This window comes from Glycine soja, chromosome 20 (assembly GCF_004193775.1).
Source record: "Glycine soja cultivar W05 chromosome 20, ASM419377v2, whole genome shotgun sequence".
Lineage (NCBI taxonomy): Eukaryota > Viridiplantae > Streptophyta > Magnoliopsida > Fabales > Fabaceae > Glycine > Glycine soja.
The window spans coordinates 20737274-20752303 of NC_041021.1; the positions used below are offsets into that span (position 1 = coordinate 20737274).

General features: G+C 40.5%; 1 protein-coding gene across 1 annotated transcript; it reads right to left on the bottom strand.

Annotated features, from left to right (window-relative positions):
• Positions 1 to 230: 230 nt before the first annotated feature.
• LOC114401909 lies at positions 231 to 7023 on the bottom strand. The gene is made up of 3 exons (XM_028364484.1): positions 6476 to 7023; positions 6182 to 6412; positions 231 to 1056 (listed from the first exon to the last, which is right to left on the bottom strand). Exons 1-3 carry the CDS (start codon positions 7021 to 7023, stop codon positions 231 to 233), a joined length of 1605 nt encoding a protein of 534 aa, XP_028220285.1.
• Between the last annotated feature and the right edge of the window lie 8007 nt (positions 7024 to 15030).

Below are 15030 nucleotides of genomic sequence, written 5' to 3' on the forward strand. Positions count from 1 at the left end.
TGAGGAGCGTACCTCCATGGGACCCCCTTGCTATTTTTATAGGGGAAGGGGACAAGTTTACTTCCTGACAACGTCGAAGGGCCTTAGTGATTTTGGGGAGCTGCATCTCTGGTGAAATGTATCACCAAAGGCTTGGGCTTCTTGGGACTTTCCTTGTCTGCTAACTGCATGCAGACATGTTTCTCTTTCTCGTCCTCGTTGCCGATCTCAAGTCGGCCTTGGTCTATCATCTACTGCAACAGCTCCTCCATCGCTGACCATGTTTCCATATCATGCGGTGCACCCGGATGCATCAAGCAAGGATCCCCCTTGTGCCCACCGAGAGGAACCACGCCTGCCTCTTGCAGGGCTTCAAAAATAAACCTCGTAGAGGTTGTGATGTCTTTTAAATGCTTAGGACTTCGCAAACTGCACACCTCAATTGCATTCACAGCCGATCCCCCGTGGTTGGTGAGCGGATTCGTCTTTACATTTGGCCCATCTTCTTGGAACGTCAACCATCCTGCCTCGATCAAGCTCTGGACCTTGTGCTTGAGGGCCATGCATTGCTCGACCGAATGCCCCGGTGTTCCCCCATGATACGTGCAGGTCGTGTTGGGGTTGTACCACTTTGGGAAGGGAGACTGGTAAATCCTTCCAGGGGTCACCACTGCCAATTGGTTGGCAATCAGGGATGGCAACAGGTCTCCATATGTCATCGGGATTGGGGCAAACTCTGGAAGCTTCTTCATCGGAGGGTTTCTTCCCATGTTGAAGTTCATGCCAGGATTGGTGTCATTGGGGGAACGAGGTTGCGTCAGAGCTGAAGTCTGAGCAGGGGCCCTTTGCAATGGTGCAAACGTCCTTGGCTGGACGGGAGCTGAGCCAGAAGAGTTTTCAGCGCAGGCCAAAAAACTTGGGTGGTGTTGAGCGTACTGGTGAGTACCATGCGAGGCTTGCTGAGACTTTGGCCAAGCGGGTTCCAAGGTGATGACATGGGCGTCCCCTTCCTTTCTTTTTGCCCCAGCTACTTCGATCCTTCTATTGTTTGTGCTGGCGGGGGAGACATGATGCAATCTTACCTCACAAGGGCATTGGATAGAAGACTCCAAGTAGATTGGGCCAGAGATGCAAGAGAAGGCCCTAGGGTTCTTATGAGCCTTAGGGTAGATTTCGGGCCCATGGGCTAAGTTTGAGCCCGCTTATCTTTGTACATATTAGATTAAGGTTTCATTATTTTCAGGCCTTGTATTTAGGGCTCCAAAAAATAGGTAAGGTACCCTAGAAATGTAGGATTTTTTAGCCCTTGTATTTTAGGGCACATAGACTAGTTTTTGTATTAAGGGTAGTTTTGTAATTTCACATGCATTAAGTGAATATTTGATGTGTGTGGTTGGAAATAAATTTAATTGAATTGGGAGAAACCCAATCCAATTAAATTTTAGAGGAGGAGGTGAGCATTTGCTTACTACACCCCATTGCCACGTCATATAGTCACACTTTGTGCATGTCCTTCATGTTTTACATGCCTCATGACACCTAAGCACACTTAGTGGAGAATCTTGGACTTGATCTTGGATTAGTTGGCTGAACCATAGCTAAAATTCACTAATCATAATTAGTGAAATTGTGGCTCCAAAATTTGGCTCCACAAATTCAATTTCAAATTCAAGTGAAATTTGAATAGAAATTCAAATTTCCCTCTAATTTTGTGTGACACGTAGGCTATAAATAGAGGTCATGTGTGTGAATTTTTAAACTTTGATCATTTGAAAATTAAACTTCAGATTTCAGAGCTCTTTTAGAGCACAAAATTTCGTGTTCTTCTCTTCCTCTCCCTTCATTCATCTCCTTCTTCCTCAAAGCTCTTATCCATGGCCTCTTATGGTGGTGAGCTTCTTCTAGACCCATCTTCTCCTTGAAGTGGCGTCTCCTCTCTCTCTTCCTTCTCCATTCCGCTGCCATTCATCTTCCAAGAAGCAAAGGAATCCATTGATGAAGAAGATCCTAGGCCTACAAGCTCCAATGGAGCTTACATCATGTGGTATTAGAGCATCTTCATCTAGGTGATGTTCTTTTGCTTCCTCTATCTTTTTGTTCGGTGAATTCTCTTTAATTCCTTGTTCTTCATCTTATTCTCCATGTATATCCTCCATTGTCTTGTGGTTTGGTGCTGTTTTGAGTAGATTCAAAAAAATAAACCGATTAAATCTTAGATCTACACTTGTTCTTGCATTTCTATGGTTCAAATTTTGTAGATCTACTCTTGAATCATGTTTTTGTGTTGATTTTAGGTTCTATCATTTTTCATTCATAATATTCTTGTTCTGAACCTTAGATCTAAATTTTCTTGCAAAATATTGATTAGAAAGAAAAAACACAAAAATCTAAGTGTAAATCACTTAATCCATGTTGTCTTAGAGTCATGTTTAGTCATAGTAATTGTCACATTATGTTCTAAGTTTGTGTTGAATTTTTATTTTGCTGATTGAATTCTAGATACATTTGTTAATTTATTATTGTCATTCTTAGCCTATCTTTTGAATTTTGAGTCTAATTCATGCATGTTATTTAGTTCATAACATGTTCTAAATCAATTCCTAGAAGTAGTCTTGTTGTTGAACTCTTTTTTATTTTTTATTTTCTAAGTTTCCTACATGATGCCTATGATGAAGTTGAGTTGTGGTGCTGAGTTGTGGCTGGATTTGTGAATCAAAATAAGTATTAAGCTCTCTTGAATTGTGTTATTCAAGATAATTTAGCATAAACAAACACAAATTGTAACTATCCAAGCCTTAAGAAACATAAACACTACTCTTGATTTCTAGGTTGAAATCGCTGGTAGCAGCTTGAACGCACGAATGTGTATAAATTACTGGGAATTGGTAACTACGAATTTTGAGCTGAAAGTTTTACTGAATTTTCAAGACATCTGGACCAAAATTATAAAAAAAGAATCGAGTGATTTGGATAAAAGGAAAACATAATAAAAATCACAAAGTTGGCAGAAAAATCAGTGTTCAGAAAAAAAAAAAGTGAAAGGGAAGTGTACTTGTTGTTTTGGCTCAAAATTTGTTCTATAATTGGTTCCTATTTTATACCAATCTTAGTTCTGAAATTTTAATTGAAAATTAGTGTGAAAACAAGTGCCAAAACTAGAGGTTTCTTGAGTCTTTTTTTTTTGTTTTTTTTTACTCACTCTAGAGCCATTCTAAGTTTCTCTTTGAGTCCTAGCTTGCTTTTATGTGTTTTTCATTGCTTTAATTGTTGAAAAATCCCTGAAAATTTGCCTTGTTAAAACTGTATTGGTTTAGCTTTCATTTCATTTTTTGGGTCTTTGGTTATTGATTGTCTCTTTGTTTCCTTGTTTATGAGGTGCCATATAGGGAATTGGAAAGGAGGGTTGGTGCCATCCCTTGAAGAATTTGAGTCAAGAAGCAAGGGGAAAACCACCTTAAGAGCTATTGGACTAAGAAGCACTCAAAATTGAGTGAATCACCAAAGAGAGAACAACCACCAAAATTGAGGACCTTGTTGTAATTTTGTAATTGACAATTTACTTACTTTCATTGCTTTCAAATTTTGTAACAAAAAGGCCTTTCATTGGAAGTAAGTTAGGAGCCTCCAATAGGTCACCCTACTTCCATTTGTGTGTAATAATTTTAGGCAATTTTCCCTTAGGATTGTGAGTGTTTTGTTGGTAACCTTAAATGTAGTCATCAGAACAATATTAGGATCCGCCTAGTTTACATTTCTTGCTTACTTTCATAGCTTATTTCCTTTAACTTCCATTGTCAAACCACCTAGATAGCTTGCCTTTTACCAATTAGATTTTACCTTATTTTTCACACATCTTTTAGTGTTTATTTTGGCTAGTTTCAACTATAGTTTCTTTTACCTTTTGTTTTCAAACCCCCAACAAGAGAGAACCATAACTTAGGAACCAACATGAGTCTTCATTCTTCATCTAGTGTTAATGGTGAGGGTTCTACTCCTAAGGAACCCTTGTATAAGATATTAGATGAGTTGAGATCCCTTAAGTTGTGGAAAGAAAAACAAGAGAGAAAAGAAAAAGGTAAAAAAAGAGTGGAAGAAATAAGTCAAGATGAAAGAGAAAAAATAAGAGAGGAAGAAAGAAGAAAAATAATGAAAGAAATGAAAAGAGAAAAACATGCCTCCTATAGTAGTCATGACTCTTGCAAGAGTTTAAGTGAAGAACATAGCGACTATTATAGAGGGCGCCATAGTTCACATACTAAACATGACTCCCAAAAAAGAGAAAAGGAAAGAAAGCCTCAAGAGGCTAACATTAACCTCCCATACTTCCATGGGAAGGACAATGTAGAGGCTAACTTAGATTGGGAAATAAGGGTAGAGCAACAACTTAAAAGGAAGTCTACTTCAAAATTTTATGGCTCTCACTCTTATCCAAAGAAAGGCCAAGGTCAAGGCATCTTAGGGGTGACACCTTCTAAGCCCAGAGATGATAAGGGGAAGACAATAGAAAAGCAACCCCTTAAGGCTAGTATGCAAGAGAAGACTAGCTCCATGAAGTGCTTTAAATGTCTTGGAAGAGGACATGTTACTTCTCAATGCCCCACCAAGAAAACCATGATTATGAGGGGCCAAGACATTTATAGTAGCCAAGATGAGGTTACTACTTCACCTTCCTCTAGTGAAAGTGAAGAAGCAAAAGGGGAAGAATCTAGTGAAGAAATCTACCCCCAAGAAGAAGGACAACCTTTAATGGTTAAGGATGAGTGTAAGGAGGTAAGTGTCTCCTCCAAGAGGTTAGCTAAGAAGGAAAGCCATTTTGAAATAAAGACAAATATTAAAGAAACTTCCCCTCTTAGACAACCTCCACATTTTCTCCTTTGTAAAAAGACACTTGTTAGCATTGCTACACCTCCTGGGCTTAAGTTTATTCCTCAAGCAAAAGAGTTGTTGGATGGGGGTTTGGTTTGCAAGAGCTTAAATCCTTGTGCTTTGTAAGAAAGCATGTTCCTTCATGGGAAGATGCCTAGGAAATGGGTTTTCAGACCTTACCTTACTTCAACATACCAAACACCACTAATACATATGTTTTTGTTCTTTTTACAGGTGTTGAGGAAACAAGCCCAAAGTTTCAAGAACCTCGGGACTTGAGGTCAAATCCTTTTCAAGGGGGAAGGACTGATGCAATCCTCTCCCACAAGGGCATTGGATAGAAGACTCCAAGTAGATTGGGCCAGAGATGCAAGAGAAGGCCCTAGGGTTCTCATGAGCCTTAGGGTAGATTTCGGGCCCATGGGCTAAGTTTGAGCCCGCTTATCTTTGTACATATTAGATTAAGGTTTCATTATTTTTGGGCCTTGTATTTAGGGCTCCATAAAATAGGTAAGGTACCCTAGAAATGTAGGATTTTTTAGCCCTTATACTTTAGGGCACATAAACTAGTTTTTGTATTAAGGGTAGTTTTGTAATTTCACATGCATTAAGTGAATATTTGATGTGTGTGGTTGGAAATAAATTTAATTGAATTGGGAGAAGCCCAATACAATTAAATTTTAGAGGAGGAGGTGAGGATTTGCTTACTACACCCTATTGCCACATCATATAGTCACACTTTGTGCATGTCCTTCATGTTTTACATGCCTCATGACACCTAAGCACACTTAGTGGAGAATCTTGGACTTGATCTTGGATTAGTTGGATGAACCATAGCTAAAATTCACTAATCATAATTAGTGAAATTATGGCTCCAAAATTTGGCTCCACAAATTCAATTTCAAATTCAAGTTAAATTTGAATAGAAATTCAAATTTCCCTCTAATTTTGTGTGACACTTAGGCTATAAATAGAGGCCATGTGTGTGCATTTTTTCAACTTTGATCATTTGAAAATTAAACTTCATATTTCAAAGATCTTTTAGAGCACAAAAGTTCGTGCTCTTCTCTTCCTCTCCCATCATTCATCTCCTTCTTCCTCCAAGCTCTTATCCATGGTCTCCTATGGTGGTGAACTTCTTCTAGACTCATCTTCTCCTTGAAGTGGCGTCTCTTCTCTCTCTTCCTTATCCATTCCAATGTCATTCATCTTCCAAAAAGGAAAAGAATCTATTGATGAAGAAGATCCTAGGCCTACAAGCTCCAATGGAGCTTACATCAAGACATAATCAAACTTCCCTCTCTTCAAGCATACTTCAATCCTCTCGCCCGCGAACACTAAATCCGCGAAGCTAGAGGGCATGTAACCCACCAACTTTTCATAGTAGAACACTGGCAAAGTGTCCACTATCATCGTGATCATCTCCCTTTCTACCATGGGGGGTGCCACTTGTGCTGCCAAATCCCTCCACCGTTGGGCATATTCCTTAAAAGACTCATGCTCCCGCTTGCTCATATTCTGTAGTTGGGTTCTGTCGGGAGCTATGTCAGTTTTGTATTGATACTGCCTAATGAAAGCAGTAATCAAGTCTTTTCATATGCAGATGCAAGAAGCTTCCAAATTGGTATACCAGATGACCACCGCTTCGGCCAAACTATCTTGGAAGAAATGCATCAATAGCTTCTCGTCTCTAGAATATGCCCCCATTTTCCGGCAGTACATCTTTAAATGATTCTTCGGGAAAGTGGTCCCCTTGTATCTATCAAAGTCCGGTACCTTGAATTTTGGAGGGATGACGACATCGGGTACTAAGCATAAATCCGTCATATCCGCGAAGGGGTAATCACCGAACCCTTCAACTGCTCTCAATCTCTCTTTGATGAGATCGAGCTTTTCTCTTCCTTCCACTTTCGGAGGCGGTTCCCTTACAGAGAAGAGTAGTGGCTGCATCGGGCGGGGTTGAGAGACTCCTGCGGTATTAGGCTGAGGCAAGGCATTGGGTGTCGTCCCCTCAGTGGTGAATGGGGGGTATGAGTCGACGTCCCCTTGGGCACACTCCCAAGGCTCTTCACGGGATCCCCCTACAGGCTGGGGAGGCTGCCCTTCGAAGGTTAAAGGAATGGCATGGTCCGTGTTCTCATGCACGGCAAATGGCATAAAGTTGGGGGGGTAGTCCATAGGGATAAGCACTTCGATTGTACCCCAAATGCAGGCTGTTGGTATTCCCCAATGTGTCTCTTCCTCGTCCCACCATATCCGGGGTGAGTTAATGTGCTAGATTTGCTGTAGACGTTAGGACCGGGTCTGCTTCAGCGGCGGTGTTGGTAGCGGTAGCTGTGGCTGCATTACTCTCTATTAATCTTTTCATACCTAGCATGGCCTCCATCATGGAGGCCATTTGATCTTTCAGAGCCGACATGTCGGCTTTCATATTTGTTTTTGTGCTTCCTCTAAGTCCCCCATAGCCCTAGATTTAGAACGGGTTCGATAGGGATGCCTTGGAGCGCGCTTAGTTATGGTGTTACTCCCTAAAGAGACAAAATATGGTGAGTATGCGACAAGGAATTCAAACATAAATGCATGCTAGAGATAAATTGTTGAAGTATTGGATTCACACAGGTATTTTAAGTAAACTCATGGAATTAAACTAATCTCATATTTTTAGAGAACAAAAAAGGTCTAACTAGCCAAAATCATAGTCACAATACAATTGCCTTAACGACTCCTAATTATGTGAGTCATTAGATCAATCATGTGCTGGTAATAGTTAAGGAGCCCGTGAATTTCTTCGGGGGCCAAGTACACGTCCACCATTGCTTTGGCCTTAGCTAGCAATCGGGGAAGCTGTTGACTTCCATTCAAGGTAAAGGCAAATCTGTCCATCCACATCATTGCCTCTCTGTGCAATGAATCGATTACCCTTCCCCTTGCTTCCTTTTCCACTGATACCTTGGCGTACTCATCCACTAGCCTATCCTCATGAACTGTCGCTAGGTTTAGCTCTTCTTTGTATTTATCAATGATGGCTAACATATTTCCTTATGTCTTGCTTAACTGTTGGGACAAACTTCTTTTGGACCTAAGGCAAGCCTTTAACTCGTCCTTCAAGATCATGCCTTCGACCTGCGACTGATCCCTCTTGTCTCTTCGGAGCTTAAGCTCACTATTTTTGCCCCATAGAGCTCCTCGAAACTTGTTTCGGCCGTGTTCTTCCTTCCGGGTCCTCTTGGTTTCCCATTCCAAGGCTTCGACGGTGGCCATGTTGATGTCCTTTGTAGAAGAAAGCTTCATGATGATGAACCAAACAATTTTGATGATGCCAAAAGCCCAAGTGATTGATTCAAGACTTCAAAATCAAGCATCAAGAATCCAATCCAAGATTCAAGATTCAAGAGAAGAAATTAAGAAGGAACAAGTCAAGACTTCATATAGGATAAGTATTAAAAGAATTTTTCAAAAACCAATGGTTTTTTTCTCATGATTTTCTCAAAAGTCATAACTCTTCCAATGGTTTTTTGACCAGACATGAAGAGTCTATAAAAGCAAGACCTTGGAACACATTTTACAATAATCCAAAACACATATCTCTTTCAAATCTTTTCTGACCATTGCCCATTGTTTTTCTTTGCAAAAACTCTTTCCAAAAAGCTTTCTAAACTTCGGTTTCAAAACTTTGTTTTTTCTGCAAGTGGAAATTCTGCAAAAAAAACAAAAGTGTGCTATCTTTTCTTCCTTCTCTCTCTTGCCAGAAGAATTCAAAGGACTAACTGCCTAAGAATTCTTTTGATTCTTCCTTCTCCCTCTTGCCAAAAGATTTCAAAGGACTAACCGCCTGAGATTTCTTTTGATTCTTCCTCTTCCCTCTGAAAAAAAGATTTCAAAGGACTAACCACCTAAGATAACTTTTGTTTCCCCTTACAAAGATTCAAGGGACTAACCGCCTAAGAATTCTTTGTCTTAACACATTGGAGCATACATCCTTTGTGGTACAAGTAGAGCGTACATCTACTTGGGTTGTAATATTAAGAACAAGAGAGGGTACATCTCTTGTGGATCAGTTCAAGTGGAGCGTACATCCACTTGGTTGTTCAAAGAGAACAAGGGAGGGTACATCCCTTATGGATCTTTGCTTTTTAAGGATTTTACAAGGTTATTGGAAATCTCAAGAACCGGTGGTTGCTTGGGAACTGGATATAGGCACGGGTTGTTGCCGAACCAATATAAAAACTTGTGTTTGTTTCCTTCTTCCCTACACTCTTTAATTTCCGCTGTGCACTCTTTATTTTCGCTTTACTTTTGTCTAAGTTATTTGTTTCGGTTCTTTACTTTCTCATAACTTAGTAGTAAAGCCTAATTGAATCTAGTAATATTAAGAAGGATAAATTTTAATTAGTCAAGACACATTAATAATTAATTCAACCCCCTCTTCTTAATTATTCTAAGGCCACTTGATCCAACATCCTTCAGTTCATCATACTCCCTTCGAACTTTGATGGCTGTTGACTTGAACTTCTCCTTGACTGCCTGGGCTTTCTCAAGTTCCGCCTTTAAGGCTTGTACCTCCTCACTTTCTTCCGGAGCTTTGGCTTCTTCCCCTCTCGCAGCCCTTTGCTTTGGGAGCCAATCCAAACCTTGTGTGTGGACTCTCAGCCTCTTACGATAACCGTCGATGATCCCATTACTACTTCCCCTAAGCTCTTTGTCCTTCCTTCGCACGTCATCCCATTCCTTGCGAACTCCTTGAAGTACCCTCGCGTTGGGGTCACTGAAACCCCATGCGATGAAAGGTGTGATGCTTTCCTCCGATGGCACTCCTCTCATGGGGGTAGCCAAGTTGTCTAATGGCGGGGATGAGATTATATTTAATACAACCCCTTGTTCCCATCAAGGGAACACTCTCACAAGGAAATAGCCTAAGCGTGTCCACGGGACACTCTCACTTAGGAAAACTAGGCAGTAAGTGTCGAGGCCACCCTGTCGTGCACAGGCAACTCCCCCCCCCCCCCCACCCCACGGTGATCAGCCTGAGTCTCAAGGGAGTTCCAAGCCGAGTGACACACCCCCTGGTACAAGTATTCCTCCTCACAAGGAACTACAAGTACTTACTAGAAAAGTTTATACTATTTCCATACAACATGAAGTATGAAACATGAGCTCCATCAATGCACTGACCGTGGATGATTAAAGATTCCAAGCCATTCCCCTCCAAAGATGCTTAGAACTCTTTAACCACTGCATTTCCCCCACAAGGGATATCCAACAAGGTCACTGCACCCCCCATGAACATACACTACATACAACGTATGAAACATGGGCACCATCAAGTACAATGACCATGGATGAATTAAAGATCCTAAGTCATCCCCTCAGAGATGCTTAAACTCTTTAACCACTCTATTTTCCCTCACCAGGGACATTCGACAAGGTCAATGCACCCCCCATGAACATACACAACATGCATCATCTCAATGCATTTCCAACATCATCAACAGTTTATTTCAATATCACTCTCAACATCAACATTATCTCATCTCAATGACATTATCAACAACAACAACATCATTCCATATTACATAATCATCAATAATAACATCAATTCACGTTGACATGATCATCATTAACAAAATCATCTCAAATCAATATCATCATAAATATCAACATCACCACATATCAATTAAAGTCATCAATAGTAACATCAACAGTAAGTCGCATTCCACATATACATATATCTTTCATGCCTGGGATTCACACTCCCCAGGTCTTCAAACAACACAAGTTTAATAAAGACAATAATGTTATTCATCAACAATAGATATATCGCATCCTATTCCTCAAAAACATTATTTTCTAAAAAACCAGCATGCAACAAGGACAAGCATATATTCCCATAGTTAGGTTCCCTGACCCTAACTATGGTGTCAAAAATGGTAAATTTATAATAAACCCCCCTCACCTATTGTGAGTTCTCCGTCAGTTCCTTTTTGCGTCACTCAAAGGTCTTTCTTGTTCACACTCGTCAGTCCAAACGCAAGTTTCTATATACCAAGTTGAAGGAAATTTAGCATAGATTTTAGAAATAAAGTTAATAACAATATTCAAAGTCAAATACCCCTGTCAAAACATAAAAGAGCTGAGGGATGTTTTGGGTTCTACTAAAAGGAGACATCATTTTGAAATTCTGATCATGCCAATATGACCGGGGCTCAGTGAAGGTCACAAAAAGAACACCCATTTCATAAAAAGATAACTTTTACAATGTCTCATTTCCTAGGGTTTTTCAAAGGAAGTATAAAAACAGTTTATTACAGTACCCAACACACATAAGACACTAAGGGGAACTCAAACTAACTTGGAGAATGGTTTAGAAATCAAGATTACCTCAGAAAAGCTATGAAATGGAGGATTGGGGGAACTTTCTCCACTAAATCCTTGAGAAGGATTTTGAGGATTCCGCTCTGATTAAAGTGTTCCTCTTGGTGCGGGGGTTCAACGGCACACAATGGCGGCTCGCGGCGGCCACCGGTGGTCGTGGGTGGTGGAGGAGGAGTTTGGGAGTGTTGGGGAGGGTTTTGGGGGAAGGGAGGAGGAAGAAATGGCTGTTTTCTGCTGCTGGTTCGTAATTTAAAGTCTGCAACACTCGCCTGGGCGAGCTGGTCCACAGTGGATATGTTTCTTATGTCACAAATTCATATCTCACACTCCAGATGTTATTTTGCAAATCCCAACGGTCAAACTGTGGATATGTTTCTTATGAATCCCCAGAAAAAAATAAAGATGATCCAACGGTTAACAAATCAGGGATGTCGATTTTACTGAGGTAGTTATTGGAAAAAATTTGAAAACTTACAATTTCAACTTAGCTCAACAAAACTCAACATCCACATCAAGAAATTCACACATGACTAATTCAAGCTATACCTCAATTCATTCAAGTCAACTATATAATCAAATAACACAATAAATACAATTAAACATCAATTTATAATTAGTAATATTTCAGGGTGTTACATGGTGACCTTGTAGCGGACAGACGTGCCTACTTTCTTGACGAAAAAGGTGTGAAACCAGCCACACGTAGAGAACCGGTGTACAACAAACAATTCTTGCATCGCTTTTTTCACATCTCCAGTCAAACGTGTCATACATGTCATCCAAAATGGCGACGACCAGGCTTTCCCTATGATCATGAAAGGCGAGGAAGGCGTCAATCGCTGCAAGGTCCACTAACCCTTCCACATTTGGAAAGAGGACAACTCCGAAGATCAAAAGTGCCAAGATGTCAATAAAAGAAGCCCATTCGCCTTGATTTGCCAAGGCCTTTGCCTTCTCCTCCAAACACCTCCTTGGTACTCCGACTACAACATTCCGATTTTGCTTTACCCGGTCCAACTCTTGTGCCGAGATTTTCACTACCTTGGAAACTCTAGCCATGGAGGGATAGAAACCCGAGAAAAGATATGGCTTCCTTCCTCCCAGCGGGCATCCCAAGATTTCTTCAAACACTTCCACAGTCGGCACTAGCTGGAAATCCTTAATTGTGAAGCACCTCAGGGGCTCGTCATAATACTGGGTAAGGGATGCAATCGCTTCCAGGGAGACTTGTATCGTAGCTAGGTCCCAAATCTTACCATAGGCTTTGCGGAAGGCTTGCCATTGAAGTTGACCCATCAATTTCCCCAACTCTTGTAAACTGGCGACCTCTAAGCTCTTGATAGAACCTTTTCTTGAGCAGAGGTGTTTGATTTGATCCCATGTTTACGGTTGAAAAGTCCTGTCTGAATCAATACTCCGACATCTATCATGGGAGAAATGGATGAATGCATGAAGAGATGTTTATGCGGTGAATGACACGAATGTAGTTTACGAACACGAGAGCCCAGAAAATTGTCTCTTCTTACTTGCAACAATTGGCAGCACGGTGCCCCATGTATGCACTTAAGAAGGTGACACGGACCTTCCGATTTCCTGTGACATAATGATGAGACCAACATACAACGCGCGTGTGATGACACGATGCGAACGCGTAAAATTTGTGTGATTTATAGTGCAACAGTGGGACATACAAGCATGGTAATATCATCAAATAATCATGCAGCAAAGACGTACATGACATTTAGAGGATATGCATGGCAGTGTTAAAGAAAACAAAACACGCAACGTGTTTGCTTCGTGCCCCTATTTTAGGAACCTAAACGGGAGGAACTAAAAGACTTTTAGTGATAACTTCCCAAGGCGGTTATATCTCTCTCAATGGTTTCTAGAGATATCATTCCCTTTGATATCAATGTTGTGGCGGTAGGGACTACCAACAACAACTTATCATCAAAGAGAAAAACTCTAGACGAGGTTTCACTATCATCAAGCAAGTTGGACACTTAGCATGATCACAGATTCACCTCCGCTTCCTATGTTCCCACGGACCCAGGTATAAGGCCCTTTTTTCAACTCACCGTGTGTGCAAAAAATGTTGGTGTTTGTGTGCATCAAATGAATAAATATCTACCTCATGCATACATTAAAAACACTAAAAGCATCCAAGAGTTATATACAAGAACATAAGAGAAATAAAAGGAAACCGACAAAAGGGAAAGTCATGATATTGCACAAGATTTAGAAGGCCTAACTCTCTAAAATAGTCCCCAGCGGAGTTGCCAACTGTTGCAACCTACCCTTCGACTGGAGGGCGACGCGAGGCTCATGGGAGCGTCTTCCTAGGGAGGAAAATGCGTGGAGTTGCCACCAACGTTTATTTGAGGAAAACGTTAGAAAAACCAAAAAGCGGGTCTATGAACTTTAAGAGTAAAAGGTTTGGGAGTTGTTTTTACACACGGGGAAGGTATTAGTCCCCCTCGCATCCGTCACAAGGGACGATTCTACTTACTGCATGAGAAATCTCAGGCAGTTGATGCCTTAGAAATTTACTTGAATGAAGTAGAAAAGCAATTAGACAGAAAGGTGAAAGTTGTTAAGGTTGGTAGAAGTGGTGAGTATTACAGAAGATATACAATGAAACCGGGCAAAACCCAGGTCCATTTGTTAAACTCCTTCATAAATGTGGCATTTTTGCACAATACACAATGTCTGGTATGCCACAAAAAATGGTGTATCAGAAAGGAATAATATAACTTTAATGGATATGGTTAGGAGTATGTTAAGCAATTCAACTTTACCCGTATCTTTGTGGATGTATGCCTTGAAAAATTCCATGTATTTGTTGAATAGGTACCTAGTAAGGTAGTTGCAAAGACACCTTTTGAACTGTGGATGAATAGGACACCTAGTATAAGGCACCTGCATGTTTCGGGTTGCCAGGAAGAAATAAGGATTTTTAATCCACAAAGAATGAAAATTGAATGCAAGAGCAATAAGTGGATATTTCATTGGTTATCCAAAAAAGTCAAAGGGGTATATGTTTTATTGTCCTAATCATAGTATGAGAATTGTCGAAACTGGAAATGCAAGGTTCATTGAAAATGGTGAAATAAGTGGGAGTACGGTTCCACAAGATGTGGAAATTAAAGAAGTTAGAGTGCAAGTCTCTTTTGATGTAGCTCCATGTGGAGCTTGTAGGCCTTGGATCTTCTTCATCAATGGAGTCCTTTGCTTCTTGAAGATGAATGACAGCGGAATGGAGAAGAAAGAAAGATGATTGGAGATGCCACTTCAAGGAGAAGATGAGTTAAGAAGAAGCTCACAACCATAGGAAGCCATGGATAAGAGCTTGAAGGTAGGATAAGATGAGTGGAGGGAGAGGGAGAGAAGGAGCACGAAATTTTGTGCCTCAAATGAGGTCTGAACTTTGAAGTGTAATTCTTAATGCACACACATGGCCTCTATTTATAGCCTAAGTGTCACACAAAATTGGAGGGAAATTTGAATTTCTATTCAAATTTCACTTGAATTTGAAATTAAATTTGTGGAGCCAAATTTTGGAGCCAAAATTTCACTAATTATGATTAGAAAATTTTAGTTATGGTCCAACCCACTAATCCAAGATCAAGTCCAATATTTTCCACTAAGTGTGCTTAGGTGTCATGAGGCATGTAAAGCATGAAGGACATGCACAAAGTGTGACTATATGATGTGGCAATGGGGTGTAGCAAGCAAATGCGCACCTCCCCCTCTAAAATTTAATTGGATTGGGCTTCTCCGAATTCAATTAAATTTATTTCCCAACACACACAT

Excerpts from the sequence above, each read along its gene's own strand:
- LOC114401909 (XM_028364484.1), bottom strand. The coding sequence starts at position 7,023 with ATGGACTACCCCCCCAACTTTATGCCATTTGCCGTGCATGAGAACACG. Across the intron at positions 6,413-6,475 it reads GCCGAAGCGGTGGTCATCTG|GCAGTATCAATACAAAACTG; the intron begins GTATACCAATTT and ends TGCTTTCATTAG. Across the intron at positions 1,057-6,181 it reads TCTAGCTTCGCGGATTTAGT|ATTGCATCATGTCTCCCCCG; the intron begins GTTCGCGGGCGA and ends TTGTGAGGTAAG.